At 44.6% G+C, this 14,833-nt stretch overlaps 1 protein-coding gene across 1 annotated transcript; it reads left to right on the top strand.

Moving 5' to 3' along the window:
• On the top strand, positions 1,465-10,229 carry LOC100737973 (PRAME family member 27-like). Its single transcript, XM_021097594.1, is given in 6 exon segments — positions 1,465-1,526; positions 1,657-1,782; positions 7,409-7,546; positions 7,548-7,673; positions 8,100-8,663; positions 9,656-10,229. Coding segments are annotated over 6 exon segments (1,590 nt in total).

Raw genomic sequence — 14,833 nt, 5'->3', positions numbered from 1 at the left:
CCGTTTTTCTTATTTCTGTGGCTGTTCAGTGAGTGATTGTACACAGTCAGGGGAACATCCTTGGTGGCCAAAGAGACATTTGAAAGAAAAGCTTTAAACAAAAGCAGGGCCCTCGCTGCTGACTCAGGCCATGACGCTGAACATGAGCATTGCTTGTGGTTCTCCACCTGGGTCCATTAGTCTCAGTTCCTGGCCTTTGAGTGTTTTGGGCAAGGGTGTCACTACACAAGGAGAACCCCCAGGTCTAGAAGGGGCCACCACACTACAGAAGAGCCAGAGCCTCTTGTCCTCACCAACCCATGGAAGTGGGTAGTGTTTTCTTGAATTGTGATGAGCAAAGACATCCAAATTCCTTTGAAGCAGACTATAAAACAGTACAAGCATGTCACAGGGTTTTAGCATTTCTTTCTTTCATTCTTTCTTTCTTTGTTTCTTTCTTTCTTTCTTTCTTTCTCTTTCTTTCTTTCTTTCTTTTTCTTTCTTTCTTCTTTCTTTCTTTCTTTCTTTCTCTCTCTCTCTCTCTCTCTCTCTCTCTCTCTCTCTCTCTCTCTCTCTCTTTCTTTCATCTTTTTAGGGCCACACTCAAGGCATATGGAAGATCCCGGGCCAGGGGTTGAATTGAAGTTGTAGCTGCCAGCCACAACCACAGCCACAGCATTGCCAGGTTGGAGATGTATGTGCAACCTATAACAGAGCTCAGAGCAGTGATGGATCCCTAAGCCACTAAGCCAGGCCTGGAATCGAACCCACTTCCTCATGGATACTAGTTGGGTTCATTGCCCCTGAGGCACAACAGGAACTCCCTAGCATTTCCTGACCATGTCAGGAGTTAGAGCCTTTGTGGTGGTAGGTCATGTCATGGAGAGATTGACATCACTCCCATATCATTGGCTATCTCTCCCTATCGGGGAAAACTAGTCTAGCGTATTTTATCATGAACATAGCAGCATGTATATGCATTAGGAATTTTGAGGGGAGTGGCCTTGCACAGTTCCAGAGGATGATGAATTCCAAAGTCCGCCACTTACAAGCAAGAGAACCAGCAAAGTTAGATGTATAGCTCTGACTGAGACTGAGGGTGGAAAACCAGGGGAGCTGATGATGCAACTCCAAATCCAAGGCCAAAAGCCTGAGAACAATGACACCACTGGTGGAAGTTGCACCATCTCAAGTCTCAAGAGCCAGAAGCTCCACTGTTCATGGGCAAGAAGAGAAAGAGGGAGAGTGCATGCAGTCTTCTTCCACTCAGGCCCCCAAGGTATTGGGTGACGCCACCCACACTGGCAAGGGCAGCTCTCCCCACTCAGTGGATGGACTCAAATGCTAACTATCTCTTCCAGAAACACCATCTCAGAGACACTCACAGTCAATGTCACAGGAAGTTCATCATCGCAGCGACCATAGACAAAGGGCACTCGAAGGAAGGCTCCTTGCTGAGGACCCAGAGGCTGGTGCTGCTCAGGCATGGAGTGGATAGTGGGTGTGGGCACCCCAGGCAAGAGGCAGAGCTTCCCCATGCAGTGTGGGTAAGGACGCAACACAGCATATGGGGTTCCTATGGGGTCAACGAGACAATGCAGGGTGAGGGCTTGGCACTGGACCTGGCGTGCAGTTGGAGCTCAACACGTGGGCCTTTTCTTTCTTTTCCCCTTGTAGCAGACGTCTCCAGGATTCTTCATTCCTCAGGCTTCTCCTCTTCCTGCAACAGGAAGGAAAGAAGGAAGGACCCGATATTTACCTGAGGTCCCCAATGAATTGTAATATACCGAAGCTGCTTTCACGGTCAGCTCAGGAAGGGCAACTGGAAGGTTGATGAATGATTCCGTTCATCTCTAGTGATAGACCTTCTGAGCTTCAGGACTTCTAGGCCAACAACTGGTAGATCAGACCCAAGCATATAAAGAAGTTCTGTAAAATTCACTGACTTAAAAAAAAAGACGTTTTGTATGCAGGTCTGCAGTGTTCGGCATTCTTAAAAATCTGCACCTCTACTATAGGTATATACAATAGCCAAGATATGGAAACAACCTAAATGTCCATCGACAGAGGAGTGGATCAAGAAGATTCAGTACACATACACAAGGGAATATTACTCAGCCATTAAAAGGAAAGAAATAACGGCACTTGCAGCAACATGGATGGACCTAGAAATTATCATGCTAAGTAAAGTCAGTCAGACAATGAGACACCAACATCAAATGCTGTTACTTACATGTGGAATCTAAAAAAAGGACACAATGAACTTCTTTGCAAAACAGATACTGACTCACAGACTTTGAAAAACTTATGGTTACCAAAGGAGACAGGGTGGTGGGATAAACTGAGGGTTTGGGATGTAAATGCTATAAAATTTGGTTGTGATGATTTCTGTATACCTATAAATGTAATAAAATTCATTCAGTATTAAAAAATCTGCGGCTGTAATGCATACATGCTAATCGATGATGTATAATTGTCCTGTGTTATATAAATATAGAGGGTATTATTCTTTTTTAATTATAAAGTACATAGTTTCTGAATGGCACAGGGTACTATATCAATATGCATAATAAACTGTGCTGGAAAAATATATAAAATAAAATATGTATGTGTAACTGAATCTTTTTGCTGAACAGCAGGAATTAACACAACATTGTAAATCAACTATATTTCAGTAAAAATTTAAAAATAAAATAAACTTACAAAGAAAATTTAGTACTTTTACAGAATACATGTGGATATTTCCCAAAAAACTGTTGAACTCTGTTTGGAGCCTCAATAGAATAGAGTCTTTAAAACAAATATTAGGAGTTCCCACTGTGGCATAGCGGAAACAAATCCGAGGCATTTGGAGGTTCCCAGGCTAGGGGCCAAATTGGAGCTACAGCTGCCGGCCTACACCACAGCCACAGCAACGCCAGATCCAAGCCGAGTCTGTGAACCACACCACAGCTCACGGCAACATCAGATTCTTAACCCGCTGAGTGGGGCCAGGGATCGAACCTGCAACCTCATGGTTCCTAGTCGGATTAGTCTCCGCTACACCACGACGGGAACTCCACATACAAAATTTTAAGATAAGGACTAGAATTAGGACTGATAGCATTATACCAGGATATATCAGATTTTGGAATCCATACAAATTTTGGAATACCTATATTAATGAAATTCACCCACACAGTGTAATCCAAGAAGATTTAACCTCCGCTTACTTGACAGTTTCCTTGTAAGTTAACATCACTAAATAAACTTAATATCTCTCTTTGGGATGTTTCAGCGGCTGCTGGAAGAACCTCAAAGGTAGCCGGAGGTCAAAAGAATTTTGTTTAGAGTTTGAAGTGGGGAAGGTTTTCAAAGACATCAAAGGTTTAAAACACGTGGTCAAATACAATCATAGGTCGCTGTGAAACAATATTTACAAATTCAAAGAAAGTGACAACAAAAGATTTTTTGCAAAGACAGATCATTAGACGGCAAAGAAATTCACAATTGTTTTTGTCAAAAGTAGTTCAACAGTCCAAGAAAACTTTCTTCTCTTAACACAGAGAGAAAAATAAAATACAGACCAGCACCTGCCCACCCTCAACAACAATCTTCATTTACCTGATAAAAAGAAATACCGGTACAACCGGACATTGCATAAAACTCCTCTTTCAGGGCTCCCTTTTTACAAACCTTCTACCACTTTCCGGGTTAGTTTATCCCCTATTTTCTTTCCTCTCCACATACAACGAACTTTAGCACCAAATCACCTTTTTGCCCCTTAACAAAATGCATGTCCATTCTCCAAACCCATTTTTGCTGAAAACACACCTGCTTTCCTTCACTCATAAGTTCGGGGAACATCATTTACTTTCCAGGACTCTTGTCACGTCTCTTGACGAGGGGTTTTTGGTGGTGTTCTGGGGGGCACCCTGTGTTCCAAGCGTAAACCATGCTAGAGAAAAGGCAGCACAGCTGGCCAGTTCACGTACCACTGTGCTGGCTGTTAGGCTTGGGTACGAAATAAGTGATGAACTTATTCTAGTAGGTCTCAAGGTTGAGAGGTTTCCAGAGCGAGAGCCGAACCTCCACCCTCGATCCCAGGTTTGATTCAACCTGCAAAAAAAACAGTGCAGGTTTATCTGCATCCTGAATTTTTCTCCCTTCTGTCTAGTTGAAGGTCACTGTATGTTTCTGACCTCGGGGTTCACATTAAACATTATCCTGGCAAAGAAGACATGTAGATGGTCAACAAGTGCATGAAAAGATGCTCAACATCACTCATCAGGCAGATGCAATTCGAAACCTCAGTGAGACATCACCTCACGCCTTTTAGAAGGATTATGAACAAAAAGGCAAGAGATGACAAACCCTAGGGAAGATGGGGAGAAGAGAATTTTATTTCTGTGCCTAATGGCAGCACCTTGATCAGATTCCGTATTGAATTTAACTAAGTTTGGGGAAACGGATTATCAAGATATAATTGGAAAGGGGCCAGTGGGATCAAGGTTGGGTTCCCAAGGCCCCTGGAAAATGGCTGGGGCTAATGGCCTTTGGGGAAGCATCCTCTGTGGGAAGAGGCTAGAACAAAATATCTCCTGATAGCAGCTGCCAGTACAAGGGCAAGATTAGGTGTGACTGATCAGGGTTATTTCAACCCTCTCTCCAAGTTCTTTTTTTTTTTTTTTAGGGCTGCGCCCGAGGCATATGGCAGTTCCCAGGTTAGGGGTCCAATTGGAGCTACAGTGGCTGGCCTATACCACAGCCACAGCAATGCCAGATCAGAGCGGCATCTGTGACCTACACCATAGCTCACAGCAATGCCTGACCCTTGACCCACTGAGCAAGGCCAGGGATCAAACCTGAGTCATCACGAGTACTAGACAGGTTCGTTACTGCTGAGCCACAATGAGAACTCCAGTTATTCCATTTTAGGAATTTCTTAATTCCATCTAGAAAAAAAGTCTTCTAATCTCCATCTTACCAAATTGGGGGGAAAAAACATATTTTGTGGTTTTATGGAAAGTTTGGGTCATTCGCAAGGTCCTTTTAAGAATGGCCAGCTCTGCACTGCCCAGCCCCCATCCTTACTCTTCATGGGGATTTCAACCCTGACCTCCTTCAGAGGAGCCGTGACTCAAGCCTGGAGGACCCCCCACCCCCCGGGTTGCATTTCCCTTGCTGCCTGAATGGGCTCAGGATCTGCTGTGTCGCCAACAGGACACTGAAGTGGCAACTTGATACAAGGACTCCTCTGTATCCATGTTGGGGGAGAAAGAAAACAGCGTCTTCAGGAAGCTGTTTTAGTTCTGGGAGATTCTGATTATTTTGATCCGATCAAAGATCCCCCAACATAATGCTTTGGTTTTCTTTTCCTTCCTTCTTTCTTTTCCATCTCTTGTCAGGAAGACAAAAAAGCCGTCCCGTCTCACCCCCAGGGCAGAACTGTTCATATTAGGAAAACTTCATAATGTTCAGGAGTGAATCCAGGAATGACTCCTTGCCCCGCCCCCGCCATTCCTTCTCTTTCTTGAATGATTGTCTGATTCAATCAACTCATATGAAGAAAGACAAATATCCAATTCGAATTAACCTGGTGGACGGTCTAGACTCTAATTAGGTATAGTTTTCTGATTGGAAGATAGCAGTCGGAAAGGCAGATGATATGATTAGAAAGGTGTACAAAAGCCTCAGGGACCAAAGAAGAGATGCAGAAGTTTCTCGCTCTGGAGTCGCTGCCTGGTTCTCCACCGGACCTGAGGTCTGAACACCCTGCCAACCACGCCAGAGTGGGTAAGTTAGTCTCAGTTAAGGACCCCTTGATCTTACCAGTGGTCCGCTGGTCTCGAAAGAGCATGCAGCTAGGGATGGCAGGGAGATTTTTCATTTTCCTTCCTTTTCAGATGAATGGGTTTAAGGTGTTTATTTTGTCCTAATCCCAAGCATTTTGATCTGCACTTATTTTTTTGATTTTCACATTGATTTTTATCATAAATTGATTTTCATCTAAATATCTTAACCAACTAGATATATTTCTTAATGAAAAACATCTGTTTGGAATTTTCATTCTTTTTATTTATTTATTTATTTTTCTTTTTATTTTCCTTTTTCTTTTTTTCTTTTTCTTTTTTTTTTTTTTTTTTTTTAGGGAGCACTCACAGCATAGGGAAGTTCCCAGGTTAGGGATCGAATAGGAGCTACAGTGGCTGGCCTACGCCACAGCGACAGCAATGCCAGATCCGAGCCACGTCTGTGACCTACACCACAGCTCACAGCAACGCCAAATTCTTAACCCACTGATTGAGGCCAGGGGTCGAACTTGAGTCCTCATGGATCCTAGTTGGGATTGTTACCACTGAGCCAGGATGAGAACTCCTGGCATTTTATTTCTTGACATTTAAAATATTTCCTTTGTGCACAAATGGCATTCGTTTTGGAGGTATCTCCTTTATCTTTACCAGCCCGGTTAACTGTGGGAACTGATGATGGACGTGTGTTGGGTCACAGGATATTCCTCTAACCATAGTTTTAGGGACTAAGGTTTTGTTTTGTTTTGTTTGTCTTCTTAGGGCTGTACCTGTGGCATATGGAATTTCCCAGGCTAGGGAGTGAATTGGCGTTGTAGCCCCTGGCCTATGCCATTGCCACAGCCAAGCCAGATCAGGGCCAAGTCTGTGATCTACAACACAGCTCATGGCAACACCAGATCCTTAACCCCACTGAGTGAGGCCAGGGATCCAACCCACGTCCTCCTGGATACCAGTCAGGTTAGTTACTACTGATCCACGACCCAATCTCCTAGGGCATTAAGTTATGATCTGAGGGTTTCAACCAAAAAAAAAAAAAAAAAAGAGAGAGAGAGAGAAACAGAAAGGAGAAGTTCCCGTCATGGCCCAGCAGTTAACAAGGAACCATGAGGTTGAGGGTTCAATCCCTGGCCTTGCTCAGTTCGTTAAAGATCCAGTGTTGCGGTGAGCTGTGGTGTAGTTCGCAGATGCGGCTCGGATCTCTCATTGCTGTGGTTGTGGCGTAGGCCAGTGGCTACAGCTCCAATTAGACTCCCAGCCTGGGAACCTCCATATGCCATGGGTGCGGCCCTGGAAAATAAAAAAAAAAAAAAAAAAGAAGAGAGAGAGGTTCAGATCAGCTTTCAGGCTCATGGTTCTCACTTCCCTGCAGGACATAATTAAGCAAAGAGGAAGGAAGCGAAGAGGCTAGTCTATCCATCCTTTGTGGTACCAGAAGGGACAGAGATATGACTTTGTGTCCACCGAGCCAAGAATGGAATTTGGGTAAACGGAGGTTCTTCTACCACTTCCAGAGCAGTGACTTAGCCACTTGGTTGGTGCCCCTGAAGGGTGGGGATCCAGACTGAGATGTGTTCATGCTTGGTCTGACAAGTATGCCTTTTTCCCTGTGAATATTCACAGGATTCCTTTTGGAGCAGAATCAGGATGAGTGTCTGGAATCCACCCAGGCTCCTGGACCTGGCAGGAAAGATCTTGCTGAGGGATGAGGCCTCGGCCATCACTGCTCTCGAGTATCTGCCGGCCGAGCTCTTCCCCCCACTGTTCATTTTGGCCTTCTATGGTGCAAGCGTGGCCCTTTGTCCGCCTGCCTCTGAGGGGTCTGATGCAGATGCCTCACTGGGAGACTGTACAAGCAGTGCTGGATGGGCTTGATGTTCTGTTTGCCCAGAAAGTTCACCCCGGGTGAGTCTTATTCAGGTAGCCTGGTAGGGTCCTGAGCATCCTTAAAGAGACAGCTAGTGTCATAAGAGTGGATGACCAAGGACGGACCAGAGACTTCTGCTGATGCCAATGAAGAAGCTCAAGGACCTCGGCCATTGAGGAGTTCACCTTGGGAAATCCCTTCTGGAAGTGTATGGGTGCCTAAGGTGTAGGGGAGCATGAAAGAATACGACCTCCTTCTAGTGATGCTTAAAAGCACTAGATGTTTAGAAGCAGGAAGGATAGAAGGAGGAAAGGAGATGGAGGAAGGTGAGGTAGAGAGGGAAGAAGAGGGCAAGGCAGCAGGTGATGTCAGGAATGTGAAGTAAAATGTGGTCTAAATTCTAAGACCGGTTTCCTTCCATGTGGCTCCTAAACCATCCTAGCTAATCTGCTGTTTCACCACAGGAGATGCAGACTGCAGGTGTTGGATTTAAGGAATACTGGCCAGAACTTCTGGAGGATGTGGGCTGGATTCAATGCTCACGTCTACTCAAGCTCATCAATGGCACCAGTGGACAGTTCAAGGACAAAGCATCCCTTGGCTCTATTGGATGTGTTTCTAGAACTTTGCCTCAAGGAAAGGACCCTGGATCAATTCCTCATCTACCTCATAAGGTGGATGGAGAAGAGAAACAGTTATGTACACCTGTGCTGTAAGAGGCTGAAGATTATTTCAATGCCCATGGAAAATATTAAGAAGGTTCTGAATATGGTGGAGCTGGACTGTCTCCAGGAGGTGGAAGTGAGTTGCACCTGGCGGCTGTCCATCCTGGCCATGTTTGCTCCTCTCCTGGGCCAGATGACTAATTTGCAGAGACTCGTTCTCTCCCATGTCCATGTGTCTACCTGTGAGGAGCAGGAGCAGCATGTCCTCCAATTTACCTCTCAGTTCCTCAGGCTGCACCACCTCCAGGATCTCTATATGGAATCTCCTTTCTTCCTCAAAGGCTGCCTGGACCAGATGTTCAGGTAAGAAGCCACCACTGGCCAACTAACGGTGAACAAAAGAGAAGGTCAGATGTACTGGCTCTTTGCCGCTCAATCCTGAAGTGGGGTATCACATCACCACACACATCAAGATGGAGGCCCATCTGGCTCTGAAAAGGGACACCATACTAGGAAGGTATTCAGATCTAGTGATGGATGTTTTGTGATTTCTTCCTCCAGAAGAGTTATCTATCTATATTCAGATGACATAGTAAAATATGTAAATGAAGAGGGTGTTGAGGAGGGGAAGTGACCTCCGACCTGAACATTTCTAAAGTGAAACTCCGTGCTCACTAGTTTACTGACCGTAATGAGCCTGTCTCAAACTCCCAGTTTGTAAAATGTCAGATAAGGTGCAGATAAAGTAATTAATATTGGAAGATACATGATTCTGGAGATGTTAGCAGTGGAGCAGGAGCCAAAAGCTGACTAAAAAGTGGTAGATGGTTGGCAGATGATTCAGGGATATAATAGCCCCTGCAGAACTGCAACCCTAGGTGACGATGTGGAATCTTGTCCAGGTTGTTCTCCTAGCATGTCGCCCAGGACCCTCACCTGCCCTAAGATACAGGTACCTGGGGGCCAAGCATGGACTGAAGGAACCTGAGTCGAAAGCATTTTTTGTCTTGTCTCCCAATATTAAAATTCAGTGATGTCCACACTTGAATGAGACTCTGTGTCAGGCTCTCTTCCGAGCATGTTCCAGTGCATGCTATTATCTTCATTCCTCCTCAAACTGAAGTAGAGTTTGTTGTACTCTGCTTGACCAGTGAAGAAGGAGAGCTTTCTAGATTCTGTGAACTTGATCCAATCACACAGAGAAGGTGAAAAGTCTCAGGAAAAAATGAAACTGGGCATTCTGAGTATTGATCATTATCAGATGGTCAAAGTGACTTTGGCCTTCGGTTTGTCTTTCAGCTGTAGGTCACTTGTCACTCTAGTTTTTAAGACCTAATTGCTTATCTTCTCCACAGGTGTCTGAAGACCCCTTTGGACAACCTCATAATAACTCACTGCCTGCTAATAGAATCAGACCTGACCCATCTCTCTGAGTGCTTGAACATCAGTCAGCTAAAAGGCCTGGATCTGAGTGGCATCAAGCTGACCAACTTTAATCCTCAGCTTCTCCAAGTTCTGCTGGAGAAAGTTGTAGCCACCCTGCAGGAACTGGACTTAGATGAGTGTGGGATCATGGACTCCCATCTGGAGGCCATCCTGCCTGCCCTGAGCCACTGTTTCCAGCTCAGCTCCTTCAGCGTGTGTGGGAACCTTCTTTCCATGGTCATCACGGAGAAGTTGCTGCAATACACGGCAGAGCTGCCCCATTTAGGTCAAGAGCTATATCCTGCCCCACAGGAGTGTTACGGTGCTCAGGGAGCTTTCTGCCCAAGGAGACTTACCCAGCTTCAGGCAGAGCTGTTGGAGATTATGAGAGACCTAGGACAGCCCAGGACCATCTGGATTAGTTCCAGCCCCTGTCCTTATGGTGGGGATAACATATTCTACCATCCAGAGCCCCTGGTGTTCCACTGTAACCCCTCTGCCTAGGTGGCTGCTTCTCTCAATAGCTTTCTTCTGGGCCCTTAGAATCTGACATCTAGGACACAGGTCCATCACGAAGGGAAAACAGACCCATGGTTTCAGACATCGGCTCAATGCGAATGAGAAAAGGAGAGGTGATCCAGCAGCAGTGAGGGATTGCAGAGGAAATCCTGACTCTGGGAGTTGATGGGACTTTCAGGAACATGTGTTTATGGAGTTAAAAATATGAATCTAAATTTCTGGAGAGTAATCTGGATTTGCGACACACATGTTGGTCTTATCTGTGGCTGGATGGTTGTAAAGAAATGATCAGAAATAAAGACAACTCCCAATGTACCCCAACTGCTGCCCTCCATGATATATTAGTCTGCTTTCTCAATTTAAACCTCAGCAATCTCTTGTTTATGATGAAAAGGCACAAAGGGGAAGCTGAGTTATCTATGATCTGAAACCCTACTATTCCTGCCAGTTGTTTATTCTGTCTGGGGTGTCTCTTACCTCCTTACTTATTTCTGTGGCTGCTCAGTGGGTTAAGACCTACAAAGAGAAATATACTCAGTGACCAACAAACCATTGGAAAGTAGAGCTCTTGGCAGGGTCCTCAGTGCAGACTCAGACCATGACCTCAACATGGGCTTTCCTCATGGTTCTCATGGTGGCTCCATTGGTCTCAGTTCTTGGACCTTGTGTGCACTGGGAGAGGGTTTCACTGCATAAGACAAGGCCTCTCGTATTGGAAGGGGTTGTCCACACTCCAAAGAAACCTCGGATTCTGGTCCTCACCAACCCACGACTGTCATGAATGGGTAATTGTCCATCCTGAAGTAATCCAGTTGTGGCCATTAAAGATGTACAAATTCCTTTTGGCAAAATGCTAAAATCATACAGGCATGGAACACGTTTTTAGTATTTTTCTCATGGGTTAAAAGTTATATCATTTGGGAGGACTAGTACATGTCAGTTAGGGATTGACTTTATTCCCATAATACCTCCTGACTCTCCTCATCACGGGAAATTAATGTAGAATGTTTTGACATTCGCATATCAGGATGTATAACAAAACACCTGCTAGGTACCTCATACAACTCAGTCTTCCCACCCTCTCCTCAATTTCATATCTTGGGATTCAACCAACTTCAGATGCTGTAGTGCTCTATTTACTACCAGAAAATGGCTGTGTGTAAGTGAACCCAAGCCCTTCAAACCCATGTTCCTGGTGTCACTTGAATATCTAGGTGTATATTGGGTGGGATTTATTATGGGAATGGGTGTGCACAGTTACAGAGGCTAAGAAGTCCCACAAACCACTGTCTGTAAGCTAGAGAAACAGTGAAGCTGGTGGTGTAATTCAAACCAAGGTTTAATGCTAAAAATCAGTGGGACTGACAGTTTTACACTAAGTCTGAGGCCAAAGGCCTGAGAACCAAAGGACCCATGATATTAGTTCAGAGTAGGAAAGCTCTAGTGCCACAAGTTTCAGTGTTCGTGGGCAAGAAGAGAAAGAAGGTAAATGTAGGATTTCTTTTTCCATTTAGGCCCCCAAAGGATCTTCCCTCAGTCTGTGGATTAAAATGCTAGTCTCGGAGTTCCTGTCGTGGCTCAGTGGTTAACGAATCCGACTAGGAACCATGAGGTTGCGGGTTCGGTCCCTGCCCTTGCTCAGTGGGTTAACGATCCGGCGTGCCGTGAGCTGTGATGTAGGTTGCAGACGCGGCTCGGATCCCGAGTTGCTGTGGCTCTGGTGTAGGCCAGTGGCTACAGCTCCGATTGGACTCCTGGCCTGGGAACCTCCATATGCCACGGAAGCGGCCCAAAGAAATAGCAAAAAGACAAAACAAATAAATATCCTGTGAACAGTGGGGAGCAGAGAAAGCTGATCTGCCAAGAAACAAGGGGTTTTCCTGCAGAGAGAAGAGACTGCACTGTAAGAGGGAAAGACTGAAAAACAGACTGACTAAAGAGGACTTAAAAAGAGAAGTAGTCAGAGAAAGAGTTTGATAAGTAGAACATATAGAGCAAGCAAGACTGAGTTCTATGAGAATGATGAAATAAAATTCCGATTTAAAAAATAAATAAATAAAAAATAAAATAAAATGCTAGTCTCTTCAAAAAACATCCTCCCAGGCACACCCCATATTGTTTTACTGGTTATCTGGGCATCCCTTCACCCAGCTGACTCATAAAATTAACCATCACAGTGGCTCTAAATAAAAGGTACCCACATGAAGTCTCCCTGTTAAGGAATCCGAGGCTAGTGTTGTGGGCTCAGGAGAGGAATGAGCATATAAGGGTGAAAGGACTTTAGGCAATAGCCTCCTTTTCTCATAAAATGAAGATAATAATGCATAATCATGTTATGGGATCTTAGCAGGATTCAATGTGATGTTGCTTATTGATGGCTTGGCAACAGACCTGGCATAGAGTAAGAGCTTAGCAATGGGGTTTTTTCCTTCTTTTATTATCTCTATCCCTCCAGTTTATCATCTATTCCTTACAACACCAAGGAGAGCAGAATCCAGGATGTGGAATGGGACCCAGCTTATAGCCTGTAGCCACCAATGAATCCTGATTCACCCAGGGTGCTTTAGCCAGTTCAGAGAAGGGGATGGGAAGGGCATAGAAAGAGAGTGGACTCATCTCTACTGATTATTTCATAAACATTCTGAGACTCAGACTTGCGGGCACCTGCTAGTAGATTAGACCAGAGGCTATAAATTAGTTTTGCAAGTAGGACTATATAGTTTAGTATTTTTCAAAAAGTCTGCTGTTATGTAAAGGACAGTTGAGTAAATAATGCACTGTGATTTATACAAATGATAAAGATATTAAAATTTTAATTATAAAGATAATTTAGTACTTTTGAAGATTTTTTTTTTTTTTTTTTTTTTTTGTCTTTTAGGACTGCGCCCAAGGCATATGGAGGTTCCCAGGCTAGGGATTGAATCGGCGCTGTGGCTGCTAGCCTACGCCAGAGCCACAGCAACACGGGATCTGAGCTGAGTCTGCGACCTATACCACAGCTCACAGCAACACCAGATATTTAACCCCCTGGGCGAGGCCAGAGATCAAACCCACATACTAATGGATGCTAGTCAGGTTCATTAACCGCTGAGCTGTATAGATACAGCTGAATCTTGAACAACTCATGACGGAACTGTTCAGGTTCCCTTAAAGGCAGATTTTTAAAATATTAGATATAGTTCTACACCATCAATAGTTGATTGCATCCATGGATGTGAAACTGAGGACCGGGAGGGATCACTGTGAGATATATGTTTTGTAATAGGTATTTTGTTATATATCCTGAAATGGAAGTCAAAACATGCCATACTAGCCTTCCCTGATAGGAAGATAGGAGGTATAATGGGATTAATATCAATCTCTTAATGGCAACACCTAGCATCCCCAAAAGATGCAATTATTAAAACATATACAAAAGTGCTAAAAGCAGTGTACATGCCTGGGAGATTTTAGTATTTTGCTAAAATGAATTTGGATGTCTTTACTGGCCACAACCAGAGTAATAGAAAAAGGACCACTACCCACCCATGACAGGCATGCATGGGTGAAGACCTGAGTCTGCAGCTAATCTGCAGTGTAGACAACGTCATCTTGAACTGGGGGTCTCGTCTTGTGCCTTGGAATCTTTTCTCAGCACACACAAAGCCAGAAACTGTGACTAATGGACCCACCATGAGAACCATAAGGAATGCTTGTGTACAGGGTCATGGCCTGAGTCAGCACTGAGGGCCCTGCCAAGATCTCTTCATTCCAGTGGTTCACTGAACACAGAGTAAGTTCTACTTTATGGGTATTAATCCACTGGACAGCCACAAGAACGAGTAAAGGGGGGAAGACACCACCTGGAAAGAAAAAAGAACTGATGGCAATGGTAGTATTTCAGATCATAGACAGCTCGGTGCCTTTTTTTTTTTTTTTTTTTTTTTGGTGTCTCAACAGTAGCTGGGAGTTCCCATCATGGCATAGTGGTTAATGAATCCAACTAGGAACCATGAGGTTGCAGGTTCGATCCCTGGCCTCGCTCAGTGGGTTAAGGATCCGGCGTTGCCATGAGCTGTGGTGTAGATTGCAGACGCAGGTCGGATCCCTCGTTGCTGTGGCTCTGGTGTAGGCTGGCAGCTACAGCTCTGATTATACCCCTAGCCTGGGAATCTCCATATACCAGCAGGAGCAGCCCTAGAAAAGGCCAAAAAAAAGGAAAAAAAAAAAAGTAGCTGGGGATTCCTGAGGTATAAACTGAGAAAACAAATTAGATCATGGAAGGCAGAAGTCTTTTTACACTGAGGGTCTCTTTATTCCTGACTATGTTTTTTATAACCATCCACAGAGGGATAATTCCAACATGTGTGTCTCAAGTCCATACCGCCCCCCAATGTAATTTAGGTTCATCTTGGTGATTCTAGAGGACACATGTTCCCCAAAGTAACATCAACGCCCCAAGTGAACATTTCCTCCTGCAATTCCGCACCCCCTCTGGATCACCTTAAGTTTTCCCATTCACACTGAGCAGATGTCTGAAACAATGGGTCACTGTGCCCTCAAGATGCAACTGGGCTTTTAGTGCCCAAGTTCCCAGAAGAAAGCTTTTG

This window comes from Sus scrofa, chromosome 6 (assembly GCF_000003025.6).
Source record: "Sus scrofa isolate TJ Tabasco breed Duroc chromosome 6, Sscrofa11.1, whole genome shotgun sequence".
Taxonomy (NCBI): Eukaryota; Metazoa; Chordata; class Mammalia; order Artiodactyla; family Suidae; genus Sus; species Sus scrofa.
The sequence above is the reverse complement of the archived record's forward strand: the minus strand, read 5'-3'. Positions and strand labels throughout refer to the sequence as shown.